At 40.4% G+C, this 14,619-nt stretch overlaps 1 protein-coding gene across 2 annotated transcripts in view; it reads left to right on the forward strand.

The window, feature by feature from the left end:
• Positions 1 to 14,619, forward strand: part of PCDH15 (protocadherin related 15) — a 737,973-nt gene that overhangs the window by 468,788 nt on the left and 254,566 nt on the right. For both annotated transcript variants that reach the window (XM_038576025.1, XM_038576024.1), the window contains exons 15-16: positions 5,456 to 5,535; positions 14,486 to 14,579. In XM_038576025.1, coding sequence (XP_038431953.1) covers positions 5,456 to 5,535; positions 14,486 to 14,579 — 174 coding nt within the window. The remainder of the gene's footprint in view (positions 1 to 5,455; positions 5,536 to 14,485; positions 14,580 to 14,619) is intronic.

A 14,619-nucleotide genomic window follows, 5' to 3' on the forward strand; every position in this document is an offset into this window, starting at 1 on the left:
TTTTTACGTCAATGAACTTATTTCAAAAAAGGAAATTTTATATCAGGATCGTAAATGACAAAACAGCGCTTCTTGACATGAAAAGCCTGAAAAAAAAAAAAAAAAGAAAAGCCTGAATTATTCATCAAAAGAGATTGATAAACATTAAGATTTTGTCAAAGGGCCAGCAGTTTCACACCAGGAGTGCCCACATACACATTTTTTGGAAAAACTGCTGTATTGAACTGAAAACCTCAGTTCTTGCTGTCAAGTAGTTTAATGACATAAATCAGAACTCGTTTGCCTAAGTGAGAAAAAGAAAAGATCATCTAAATCTGTTGATTTTTATCTATTTTAGAACCCCTCGGGGCAGGTACTTTGTCTTAATGTCCTGTGAAATGTGCAGAATCATTCTGTGTGCATAAAGTGCACTCTACCAGATGGTATTTGATGGCTGTATTCATCTTTAACACGAATGGAATATTAGTTTAGAGAAGATTTGTTTTCTTTTTCCAAATTCCTTTTTTTCCAGTGTCTAAGCACCGCGCTTATTGAGATAAATACCTTTGTGTCCCTATTGGTACTTCTGACAAATGGGAGACCTGAGTTATACGCAGCGAAGTTATCTGGTTGAGCAGACTAGAAATAGTGGTGGCCTTGATCTTCAAAGAGACTCTATGTTGGCAAATTGAATTTAAATAAAATTAAAGAAAAAAAAAATAAAAGTAAAGATATTCTTTGACCTGCAAGCAAAAAATAAAGGACAATTAGCTGTATCGTAGCTCATTGTGTTGTTCAACCTCTATCACCAGACCAGTGACTGAATTCCATCACTTGCTAGCTGTGCAACGTGAGCATCGTTCAGTTATTTAACCTGAGGTGTTTAACCTCAGCTTGTTTACTGGAGGCCAAAGAAAACAGGAGCCAGCTGTTCTTTCCCTGTGCCCTCTCCCAAAATGCCCTTCCCCACATGACTTGCTCTCTCTCGCCCTCCACAAATGTTTGCAAATTTTCACATTTTCCTGATAGCTTTCTGACAACCGACATAGGACTGCAAGCCCTCCCTGTCCCTCCCTGAGTGTCCTCCCTGATTATTTTAGATATTAGTAGCACTTATAGAGACCTGAAAGCTCTAGTTTCATGAATTATTTTGCTTTGTCTCTGTCTCCCCCTACTATGGTGTGAGTTGCACAAAGGGAGAATTTCTCGTCTGTGTTGCTCACAGAATTTTGTGTGTGTGGAAGCCCCAGTGCTTATGAACACAGTGCAGATGATTAATAACCATTATTGACACTGTTTTTAGCTTCATGTTGTGCTGAGACACCTTGCCTAGGAGGAGAGGGTATAGCCAGGGCTGCAGCCCAGGTGGCTGGCTCCGGAGCCCACCCAGGAAGCCCCCAGAAGACCCCTGCTCCCATACTTTTGCAGACCTTGCACAGCGGGCTCAGATTGGACTTGACTGATCAGAAATAAAGGCATTGAAATTATATTTGCATAAAGGATGATAAATGCCTTTCTCTTCTCTTATGGAACACATTCACACTACTCTCTCCCTTTTTTAAGATGAAAGTTACTATAATCTCCAAATTTTTAAAAAAATGTATCTTTCAATTAAGTAAATTATAGAGAAGTGTAACTGGAGTGGTGACAGAAAGACTCCTCTAATTGAAGTCCTTTGCGTTTCCCATTTATTATATGGTTACTGTGAGGTTTAAATGAGACAACGAGGGGATCGCTGGGTGGCTCAGTGGTTTCGCACCTGCCTTTGGCCCAGGGCAGATCCTGGAGTCCCGGGATCGAGTTCCGCGTCGGGCTCCCTGCGTGGAGCCTGCTTCTCTCTCTGCCTGTGTCTCTGCCTCTCTCTCTCTCTCTCCCTCTCTCTCTCTATGTCTGTCATAAATAAATAAAAATAAATATTTAAAAAAATAAATAAGACAAGGATGAAAATATTGTTTCTGACACACAGTAAAGAGTCAATAAATTCTAACTCAAGGATTTGATCATATTTGAATTTCTTCCCATCTTTTAGAGATGACTGGCTAGACTCATATGTAGAAAAAAAAACTATATATTTTTATTGTTTTTATCCTTTAAATATTTTATTTAAGAGATAGAGAGCACATAAGTAGCAGGGGAAGGGCAGAGGGAGAGGGAGAAGCAGACTCTCCACTGATCAGGGACCCCAACATGGGGCTCCATCCCAGGACCCTGAGATCATGACCTCAGCCGAAGGCAGACACATCACCAACTGAGCCATCCAGGCAACCCTGGGAAAAAAGCTATAAAATGCTTTTAGAAATGTATTTTAGGTCAGAAATATTCACATGATCAAATCTAGATACTCAAAGAATCATTGCTTTTTTTTTTCTGATTTTTCTAGTTATTGCCCTTATGTGTTATTTCTTCCTTTAAACAGTTTCTCTTCTGGGGCCACCTGGGTGGCTCATCAGTTGAGTGCTCGACTCCTGATTTCGGCTAAGGTCATGATATCTGGGTCCTGAGATCAAGCCCTGCGTGGGGCTCTGTGCTCAGCGGGGAGTCTGCTTGAGATTCCATGTCTCCCTCTCCCTCCACACTTGCCCCACTTGTAGTCTCTCTCTAAAATAAATTTTAAAACTTGAAATAATTTCTCTCCTTCAATATCGACAAGTAGAGACACACAGTGTTTACACAAGTGCTAACACATGTAGTGGATAGATTTCAGAGCTCTAATCCAGATAGCACCATTCCCCCTCCCTTGGTTGACTGAGAAATGATGAATCCTCACTACTTACTACACCGTTGGCCACAGATCCTCAAACAACCACAGAGGATTGGCTAAAAGAGTGAAAGAAATAAAACAATCAAAAAAGGATTTCCTTCCAAATCCTGGGCCTGAGTCGAGTTTCCATATGGGTGCAACCCCATGTGAGAATGAAGTAGGCCCATTCCTGCCCCTCCCATCTCTTAAAAACCAGAAGTATTTAAATGGCCAAAGAAAACGGAAAGAAGTGTTTCAAGGTATCTCAGGAATTGAAAGTAATTAATGTGGATGAAAAATTGAAAATCCTCTAGGAATTTCTCTCGCATTATTTTAGGAACATAACAACATAATGACTTAAATACGTAAGATGGCACAGCGTTCACAGTGTTCTCATCCCACAGCAACAGTAACAAGTATTAGAGTAGATCCAATCCATTAGAAGAAAGGTTAACATTAATCTGGACTTAGCATTATTTACACAGAGCTATCGTGCTCCAGAATCCAGTTCTTTTGGCTCTTATGAAAATACAAGACCATCAGCCATCTTTCAGAAAATAACCACTACCACATGCCAGCGAACAAACAAAAAGAAATTGGTAATATCTATAACAGTATGACAGGGAAAAATGACTGAAAGAGAAAAACAGAAAAAAAAAGTGTAGTATGAGCTTTTCAGTGCTAACAGGCAGTCTCTTAATGACATAGGTAGGCCAGGACCGAGGACCCAGAGGGGCTCCCACGGGACCAACCAACAGGGCCCCTGGCTGTGCGCAGGATGGAAAACAAATGCGAGCCAGCAGGAGGTGAGAGCAGAGTTTATTGAAGATACAGAGAGAGTGCAGGTCCAGACTGTCTGGAAGACACAAAAAGGAAAGGAGAGAGAGTCTCATCTTTATTCAGGGTCTAGTGTGCTTGTCGTGTCCTCTAGGGTATTCAGGAATGGGTCAGAGCAAGAACAGGTGCCCAGGTGTCCTCCATAAGTCACATTCCTTGGATCCAAGGGTCTTGGGGTTGAGATGTCTAGTGGGGTGGTCGGGTAGATACACAGGATGACCTCATCTGGTCTTTCTTGCCCGGTCACTCCTTAGATTTTATATGTTGTGCTAGATAAGTCCAAAGAAATCATTAATTCCTTGTCCCTTACAAGGAGGACATCCTGCATGGCATGTATAAGGTGGGGTGCAGGTCCTAGGAAGAATAGAAGCCAGAAAATGAGCAAAAAACAGATTTTTATGGAGTCCTTCAATCTCCCTGTCTCACTAACATAGCATAGTTCTGTGTTTCTTCAGAAAGTTCCCTGTGTCATTATTTGCAGTTCTGTTTCATCTTTTTGGCTAATACTTGCCTGGCAAAGAACAGAAAATAAGAGGATGATATCGCTTGATATTTATGAAGCATCTACTCTCAATTCCATTGAGACTGTTTTAAAAAATATTTTGTTTCTTACTCTATAAATCTTAGATTTCTACGATAAGGAATTCAACGAAATTTAAAATGTCAGATTTAGATATAAATGCAATGCTTCAAGGTATTACCCTGGGTAGTTTACTATTTCATTGCCTTTTAGTGACTGTGTATCCGTAATAATGCAAAAGCATGACTCAAAAAGAATAAGAGGTAGGCCTGAAGGAAGTGGTCACCTTGCTCACTTAAATTTGACTGCAGGGCCACCAGGAAGACAGCTATTCCCGTGGCCCATGGAGAAGATGTGGTAGGGATGGAGCTCAGACATAAGCACATAACTGCAGACGGTTGAAGGGTCGGCCCAGTGGGATCTGCTGATGGGGGGCGCACGGGAGAATAGGAATGAACAGTCAGGATATGAGGCTGAGCAAACAGAGGTGTGCAGGGGTCACTATGATGTGATGGAGCCTGAAAGCACCAGCCTGCAGTTATGTTGAGGGTGGAAGATGGAGAGACAGCAGGATTTGGGGGTTTGAACATTTTCAGTTGGGGATGCTTGTCCCTCATCCAGCTGGGTGCTCAAGGAGGCCACAGGTTATGCTGAAATTCAGAGGAAAAGGCAGGGTTGGGAATGTGTACCTCCAAGTCAGAAGCTGTTGGCCCGGTCTCCTCTGACTTGGGTGAAGGAGAGAGAAGAATGTATGGGAAACCTTCAACGCATCAGATGTTGGCCTGTGTGCCTGGACACCAGTCATTTCAGCTAAACCTCTCAGTGTTGATTGACTGTTTTGTGTTGTTACCATTCTCATTTCCAAATTCAGACGTTGAAAAATAATCACATGTGTAGACACGGAGCCAGTTTCGAATTCAAGTGCCCCGGCTCCAGATTCAGGATTCTTAAACCATGAAGCCTCCTGACTTGACATATTCCCAGCAGAAAAGGGAACCAGTGGACTACACAATGCCTTTACCCTGTAAACATGGACACAGAGTCTAACACATCTGTTTTAACTGTAGAGATACACTCGTGTAAAAATTAAATACACGAACCATCACTCTATTTCTGCACCAGGTAAGATTATGTGCACATTAGGACGATATTCCTCTTACTCACTGTCACCACCTTCAGAGAAGAGGAAATGACAGACATGCTGGGGTGATAGGAAATTCTGAATTTTACCTCTTGCCGTTGGCACATCTTCTTATCCCTTGTGTGTCCAGGTGTCTCGGGGATGTTCTGTGCTGTTGGTTTCCCGCTCCTGTGTTCCAGGGTACCAACCAGGATCTGTGTCCATGACTCGATAATTCAATCATGTTTTCTCTCTGAAGGCAACTGATCGAGAGGGTGACCCGATAACGTATGCCATTGAGAATGGAGACCCTCAACGAGTTTTTAATCTTTCAGAAACGTAAGTTACAAATGATCTCAGCATTTATTTTATTTATTCCTGGTAGCAGGGGAACAGACTTCTAATCAGAGGCTTTCAGCTGTTTGTAGTTTTATTTTACTTTTTTTATTTTTCTCTAAGAATGCTAATGAGATCTGGGGGCGGGGGATAATTCTGAATTCAGAAATCTTACCCAGGAGACTACTTATTTTAAACATTTTTACTAGGTAAAATCCACTGAGGTGGAAACACTTTATTTGTAGACTGGGATTAATTAGATCCCTTTAAAGTTGCCAGGTACTCATAATAACAAAGGCCTTTCTGCCGAGAGTAATGTGGCGCTAAATTGTTCATTCAAAGAGAGTTTTGTAAGACAAAGCATAATTCAGACATATTTAAAGTACCAACAAAGTCTACCCTTTGGCTTTTGAGTCGTGTAGGTGTATTCTGAAAAAGCTTAGCACACAAGCATCACCTGTCCCTGCCCAGCCTTTGGGGGTCTCTATCACTGTGGCTCTACTCCCCTCCCAGGGTGGCAGAGAGAAAAGCAGTCACCCCCAGGAGGAAGGCCAGAGCCCCTGAAGGAGGCGCTGAGGTTTGCAGAGGGGTCACTGGCTTCCCTTCTGCAAGAGCCATGTACCAGTGCCGTGGTCACCTGTGGCTGGTCCTATGTCTCGGACTCTGACTCTGAGCAGCCACAAGTGGCTCTCCTCCCTAAAAGAATGGAAAACTCAACGTGGACCATGATTATAACGTGAGAATTTTCACAAAGGAATCAGACACTGCTTTCGTCTCGGGAACATGTGTGCATGATGTCAATTCCAGGGAACGATAGATGGTCGCTGGTCTTGGGAGGAACACCTGTAATTTCACGTTGACTAGGTTGTTCCAACCATGAGTTAGTTTGCCTGGAAACAGTACTGCTCAGACTTTTTGATTTCACAAATGAATAAACTTCCATTTAAAAATATGGAAAGGTTGAGGCATCTGGGTGGCTCTGTGGTTGAACATCTGCCTGTGGCTCGGGTCGTGATCCCGGGATCCTGGGATCGAGTCCCACATTGGGCTTCCCACAGAAAGCCTGCTTCTCCCTCTGCCTGTGTCTCTCCCTCTCTTTGTGTCTCTAATGAATAAATAGAATCTTTTAAAAAAATGGAAAGGCTTAACTATTCAGAATTTTCTCCTATAGATAAATACAAATCTAAGTTAGCTATGATTTATAATCATCCTGAAAGAAATAAATTTTTTTAAAGGAACACTTTAACAGCAATCATGACTGCATGGTACTGGTATAAGAGTATAAGAGTATATTATAGATCACTATGATAAAGCTAAGAGTCCAGAAATAACCAGATTATAACATTTGTGGTCACTCAAGCCCCCCCCCCAAAAAAAAACAGCCAAGACAATCCAACCAGGAAAGAATAACCTTTACAGTAAATGAAATTTGGGGCTGTGTACAAAGGAATGAAGTTGGATCTTTGCCTCACAGCATTAGCAAAAATTAAAGTGGATCATAGACCAGAGATTAGAGTATGTAACTTCTAAGAGAAAATACAGAAGTAAATCTTCAAAATGGGAACTAAGCAGTGCTTCCCTAGATATGACACAAAAGCCCAGTGACTAATAAGAAGACGGGTAAGTTGGGCCTCATTCAAAATTTGGAATATATATGCTTCAATGGTCAGTATCAAATAAGTGAAGACCACCCCAGCCTGAGAGAACATATGCTTAAATTATGTAGATGATAAAGGACCTACAAATATCTAGAATTTGCAAAGAACCATTACAACACCAAAATAAACGGAGAAATAATCCAAATAAAAAATGGACAGGAATTTGAATAGACATTTCTCCAAAGATGCGATATGCGTGGCCAATAGCATCTGGAGATGCACTTGTGATCACGAGCCATCTGGGAAAATGCAAATGAAAATCACGAGATGCTGCTTCTCACCTACTTAGAATGTCTGTAATGAAAAAGGAAGGGAAAAAAAAAGAATCATGGGTGAGATATCAGAGTCCTCATCTATTTCTGAGGGGAAGTAAGGTCACTGTGTTCTTTGGAGAACAATGTGTGATTTCTTCTAACTGTGAGATGGAGAGTTACCCTATAACCTGGTAATTCTATCTGTATCTACTCAAGAAATGAAAACATACATCCCCAGAAAGAGTGGTACAAGAGTGTACACGGTGGGATTATTTGCAACATATGGGAACAATTCCACGTCCATCTATAGACGTGGGTGTGTCAACAGAATGTCGGCCCATACAATGGAGAACCTTGTCAATAAAGGAGAACATCGTCCCAACACCTGTCACAACATGGATGGACCTTGCAAACATTATGCTGAGTGGAAAGTCATTCACGTAGGACCACACACGGTATGATTCCGTTTGTGCGAAACATCCAGAACAGGCAAATCTATAGCGACAAAGGAAGTAGACGAGTGGTCGCCTGGGGCTAGGGAGTGGGAGCGAACAGGGAGTGACTGCCACTGGGTGATGCTAAGAGTGATGAACGTGTTCCAGAACTTATTGTGGTAACATTCGACAACTCCACGAATATACCAAAAGTCATTGAATGGCACCCTCCAAATGGCTGAGTTTGATCCTATGTGAGTTGTATGTTAATAAAGTTGTGTTTGAAAAAGACAGCAGTGAACCTCCCCTGCCAGAGCAAGCAGGAGGCCCAACCCTATGCTCTATTAAGGATTTCCATTCCTGTCTATCTGCTTTTCCCCCTGAGTCTGAACAATTTTCGATGACTGGCTGTGAAATTGGATGAGCCACCAATTTTACCAAAGAAATTCTCCCCTCGTGGTGATACCCTAGCAAGGATTTCTCTCCTTTTTTCTCTCATCTCTGTTTTTGAAACCAAAGAAACACCTAACTAGGTCATAGAGGTTCTTTAAGGTATAAAAGATGTCAACCTGGCATCCTTGTTGTCTACACTGACCCCAGTTCCTAACACTACAGCTCCTTCATCAACTCACACACACTTAAGGCCAATCTCCTTAAGTGCAAAATGCTTCCGGGACAGCTAGAGCAGGGCACGTCCTTGTGACCTTCGCAGGGTCTCTTTCAATGATCATCCTTGGTTCGGGGTCCCAGACAGCGGGTCCAGTGCTTTCTATCCTATGGTCAGTTTACTTCAGCCACTTCATTGCTGTTGCTGTTGTTATATATTTGCAGGCTACCCGAGCCCATGACCAATGTATTTCCACACATTTGAAAAATGTGGGAAAAATTGAAATTTTAATCCCTTCCCTCTCAAAACTTCTGGGCTACCTGTGCACATTTGCACCACTGCTTCTATGTAAGTTTTAAGAATTTGAATACTTCAGGTACCCTTTAGAGAATAATAGAAAGGAAAGAATGGTCTACCTTAGCAGACACTATAATCTATACACATAATGTTTCTGGTTACGCTTTCCTTCTCAAAACAACAACAAAAAAAGTACATGTTCATTGTTCACTTTAAATACTATATTATTTTATGCTATGATACAAATTTTAGCACTAATCATCATAATCCTACCATTAGTCTACCTCGTTCTGTTGAAATAAAAATAGGCCAAAAAAAAAAAATAGGCCAAACTTTTTCATAAACCCTTAAAACAATCAGTAGTAATAAACAATCATTTCAATGATAGTATGTATTTACAAGATGCTGGATTTTTATCTCATATTAGTGTATTGGATTAGTCACATTGCCACGAAAGAAACTCACTCACTCTTTCAAGAAAATGATTTGTTCCTATAAATGAGTCATTCCTCACCACGTGTTAAATGACCAGATCTGTGAGGTTCTGTAACGCATTCTATTATTTTAATAACTTTTCATAGTATCTTTGTTGAGAGCTGCGTGTGACCCAGCAAATATTTATTCATCAAACACTCACAGATAAGTAAGCATTTGAACAAGATATAAAGAACACTTCCTTTCTAGTGTGATGGCCAAATATCTACATCAGTTATAGCAGGAAGGTGAGGACTTTTCTGTAGACGGAATCGTGTATAACACGGAGAGGCAAAAACGCTAAGCAGAAGAACCTCCAAGTTCTATCTGGCCCTTATTAGAATTTTAGGGGAAAAGCTTTCTTTTTATCTTCACTGGCATTTTATTTTTTTTCCCTACATGACTAAATTCATTTTGACACCGATTTTAAAGCTTATTATCTGTGACAAGTCAGTGTGAACTTTGCAACTACATTGAAGATTACGTAACATTGAAGAAAAGGATATGCACTTGCTTTTCTGTCTCCCCTTCTCTCAAAATACACATCTGAATGGAAGCACTTCCTCATGCCCTTCGCTGGACCACGGTGGCTCCTGCCACCACCTTCTGAACTCAGCCCAACTCCGGCCTCTTCTGTGGGGGCCTATGTTTGCTCCCCGCCAATCACTGTTTCACACCAAACACCACATCACACATCTTCAAGGATACTCCAGCCTCTAAATATCATCGTGAGGCCTGTAATGTGATGCCCACCGGCAGCACGGGAAATCTCTCAAAGACTCAAGACACTTGTAAGGATAAATGATATTAAATCACAGCCGGTGGAATATATTGAAAATGTTTAAAGGAGGCCTCAGATACAGAGCGCGAGAGCTGTGGGGTAATTTCTGTCAGCCCACAGTGTTGCTGCCCCAATATTTCCTAATCCACCATGCAATTTGGGAAAAAAAATGACTGCTTGGAGCATCAGATTTTAAGTGCCAGCAGACTGGCTTATGTGGAAGGAGATCCCCCTCTACCATGTTTTAGTTACATGGCCTGAACAACTTCTGAACACCCATTTTTAGGGTTAAGCAAAGCACCCCATTGTCTAAAAAAGCTTGATTTTGTTCAGTACAGTACTTTTCAGAAAGATAGCCTTCAGGTTTGGTGAGAGAATTCCGTGTAATCCAATTAATTTGATTGAAGTGAAAGTCGCGTGGTGTAACATCAACCATTTCACAGTGAACAGCTCGGTGGCACTGAGAAGGCCCGCTGGGTTGTACAACTATCACTTAGATCTAGTTCCGGAGTATCTTTATCCCTCCAAAGGGAGACCTGACCCAATAAGCAGCTGCTCCCCAGTCACCTCTCCTCTCACCCCTGGCAACCACCAATTTAGGTTCTGTCTCTGTGGGTTGACCAATTGCCATTTTTCATATAAATGGAAGAATGTAACATGGAGCCTTTCGTGTCAGACATTTTTCACTTAGCCCAATGTTTGGAAGTTCAGCCACGTTGAGCAAATCTCAATACTTCATTCCTGTTGATGCGTGCCTACTATCACGTTGTTTGCATGATACAATCTGTTTCTCCATTCATACATTGATGGACATTTGGGCTGTTTTCCGGTGCCTTGGCTCCTTGACTACTGCGGCCGTGAACACATATGTGCATGTATTCAAGATTCTGTTTTCCATTCTTTCACGTATATTTGCATAATTGGAATTCCTGGGTCATATTGTCATTTTATGTTTACTTTTTGAGGAACTGCCAGGCTCTTTTCCACAGAGACTGGACCACTTTCTGTTTCCATCAGCCATGTACACGGGTTCCAGTTCTGTAAACCTTGTCAACGTGGTTTTTTCCCATTTGTTGTCTTTTGTTAATTATATCCATCCTAGTGGATGTAAAGTGGTATTTTATTGTAGCTTTGATTTTTATTTCTGTGACTACTAATGGCATTGAGTAATATTTTCTTGGACTTGTTTGTCATGTATTTATCTTCTTCGGAGAAATATCTGTTCAAGTCCTTTGACTAAGTTTTAATTGGGTCATTTGTATTTTTGTTATTGGGTTTTAAGAGTCCCTGGCACATTTGGGGAGCCAGTCTCTTATCAGAAATATGATTTGCAAATAGTTTCTCCCATTTTCTAGGGTTTTTTTCAACTTTGTTTATGATGCCAAAAATTCTTAATGTTGGTGAAATCTAGTATACCTATTTTTTTTCTTTTGCTGCTCATGCTTTTAGTGTCATATTTAAGAATCCGTTGTCAAATCCAAGATCATGAAGATTTATCCTCAAGTTTTTTGCCTAAGAGTCTCATGGTCTCCGTACTTAGGTTTAGATGGTTGATCTATTTTGAATTAATTTCTGTAGATGGTGTAGTCAAACAGCCCAATTTCATTCTTTCGCATGTACATCTCCAGTTGCCCCTGCCCCATTTGTGGAAGAGACAATTCTTTCCCAATTGAATGACCTCAGCATCCATGTTTAAAACCAATTGGCCACAGATATATAGATTTATCTCTGGATTTTCAATTTTATTCCATTCCCAAGGATACATGGGTGCTTTTATATGCCCTGATTTCCCAAGAAACTTTCTGCCCATCTTTTCCTTCCAGGCTTCCAGTGCACTAGGGTACACCTCAACTGTAATCTTTTGCCTCAGGTGACTGCAGGTTATTTCACGCCTTCCAGTGAGTTCCAGGAAAAACAAAAACAAAAACAAAAACAAAAACAAAAACAAACTGCTTCCCTGCATCCAGTGAGTTCTGAGTTAGGCAAAATAAAGACAAGCAGCATGCATTATTCCTCCAGACCAGCAAACAGAATTATTTATGAATAAGGATAGTTCTGCTCCCACTAGAAATGGGGACCAGAGTGTCACCCTGGGAAGCCTGACCGCCGTATTCAAGACCACTGATGTGACTCCTGTGAGATATATTTTCAATCATGTAAGATATAAGGAGCACTATTATTGATGTACGATTCTTATGTATTTTTATTATGTGAACTTACAAGAATTCCTGCATTCATAAAGGCGGCCCAGGGTGTCCGGCTCTATAGCTTCCAGCCGGCTGGTAGTTATTTCAGAAATTTCACCTTTGCTAGTTATTTCAGAAATTTCAGGAAAGTGTGCTTGTGTGTACCCATCCACTAGTCTATAAAACCCACAAAATATGACCTATTCTTTCTCTCCTTTTCCATCTCCCAAATATCCTGTCCAACTGCCTACTGTTCTGAGACACAAGGCACACACCATCTCAAGAGAAGGGATATCTACATAATAGTCACCTGACAATTAAAAATTAGCTGTTTATGTATAATATGGGAATACTGTATAAGGTTCTAGAGATTTTCTAGTTTAATGTACGGAGTAGAATATTGATGTTTGAACCTTAAACTGAGGGGAGAAAATGGAAAGCAGTAACTCAGTTTTCTTTTTTCTTTCATTGTACTATGGCTAGGTTTTCAGGTTTCCTTCCTTTTCTCTTTTTTTTTTCTATTTTTTAACAAGATGTTATTTGTTTGAGAGAGAGCGAGAGCCAGAGAGATCACAGAGGGAGAGGGAGATGGAGAAGCAGACTTGCCACTGAGCAGGGAGTCCAAACTGGGGCTCGATCCCAGGACCCTGGATCATGACCTGAGCCGAAGGGAGACGCTTTACCGACTGAACCACCCTGGTGCCCTCCTTCCTTTTCTTAAACAGCTTGTGAATACATCTCAGAAGCAATAAATGTCTTAGTTTTCTCTTGAAGTCATTTTACATTGAGATTATAAGAACTACCTGCATTGTGGAAAGTTACTCCAAAAGCCATTGTTATGAACTACTCTGGGGCTTGATTTTCAGTTATTTTGACAAAACATTTAAAAACTGTTCAAGTAGTGGACTTAGTTTTCATAGTTATACCACATGTTTAGAGCTTTTCCAAGTCCATCTGATCAACAATAACACAATAAAACTGTAACTCTGACTTTGATTCATTGGTGTTGACTCTCTTTACCCAACTACCATGTGTGGTATGAATGGCTTAAATTCCACTATAACAATAAAACACTTGGATTAAAATGTGAAAGCCTTCTATCACTCAGAAATAGATTGGTTTTATGATTGAATAAATATTTTCGTGTTTTATTATATTAATATAACCTGTCCTCTACAATAGATGCTTGTTAGGACTTTACTAAAATGTCAAGTACAGCATCAGATTGTAGTATCTAAGACATAAATGTGGAACTTGCTTTAAAGAACATTGTAAGTGACCAAACTGTTATAAAACAAATTACATTGCAGAATAAAGTCTTAAATATTTGGAGGCATTTGTTTTAAACAGCGAAAGGGCAAGAAGTAGTATTAAAATAGTCTAATTATGAGAATTTGTCCAAAGGCTATTCATCTCCCATTATACATAATAAAATTAAGAAGCATCTAAATTTCAAAGGAACAACTAAACTCTAAAATTGTTGGTGTATCTGACAAAAACTTGCTTTTATAAATCCTAAAATGAGAGAGTGAAGGCTCATAAAATTATGTTTTCTTAAAAAGAATGTAAACTCTGCAGTCTGATTCCTCTCTGGAAAACAACATATTTAGAAATGATCATTATAGAGAATAAAAACAAATATTACAAAAATAATCCCAATACCTGTGAAAGTTGTAATATTCCACTGCATATTTTCTGATTGTCTACAATGAGCCTCAATTGTTTCAAAATGAGAAAAGAAGGATGAGATAGATGTTAATTGTTAGTGTTTGTCAAAGGTGGAATTCAGATGTTTGCATTTCCAGTATGGACACATAAGTGGCAATGGATGGGAATGTCGATATATATGAGTTTGAGTTCTAAGAAACTATTCCTTGATTCAAAGGAATATGAAACAGCTAAAAAGATTAATGGAGTCTTTTACCTTTGAAATAATCATAAACAAGATAGATATCTTTCTTCCCGTAATGAATCAAGCACTGTTTTATTTTTCTCTTGGAGCCTGGAGAATCAGCTGGGTTATCTCCTTCAGTTTGGCAGTTTTTCATTGTTGCTAAGAAGCTCAACAGCCTTAAAAGCTTTTTTTTTTTTTTTTTTTTTTCAATTTTCCACATGAATCCTAGATTCCTGCATCTTAAATATTCAGGCAACATTTGCCGACAGGGAAGAACCTGTGGAAAGTAGTTCCCAATGGGAGGAAGATTCCCTGTGACTTAGGATCTTTGTGTGTCTCATCTGTTTGTTTGTTTTCTTTGTTACTAGTACTGGGATTCTAACCTTAGGGAAAGCCCTGGACAGGGAGAGCACCGATCGCTACATCCTGATCGTCACTGCTTCGGATGGCAGGCCCGATGGGGTGAGTACCCAGCCTGGGGACAGGTGGCAAGAACGGTGTG

This window comes from Canis lupus, chromosome 26, assembly GCF_011100685.1.
Source record: "Canis lupus familiaris isolate Mischka breed German Shepherd chromosome 26, alternate assembly UU_Cfam_GSD_1.0, whole genome shotgun sequence".
NCBI lineage: Eukaryota > Metazoa > Chordata > Mammalia > Carnivora > Canidae > Canis > Canis lupus.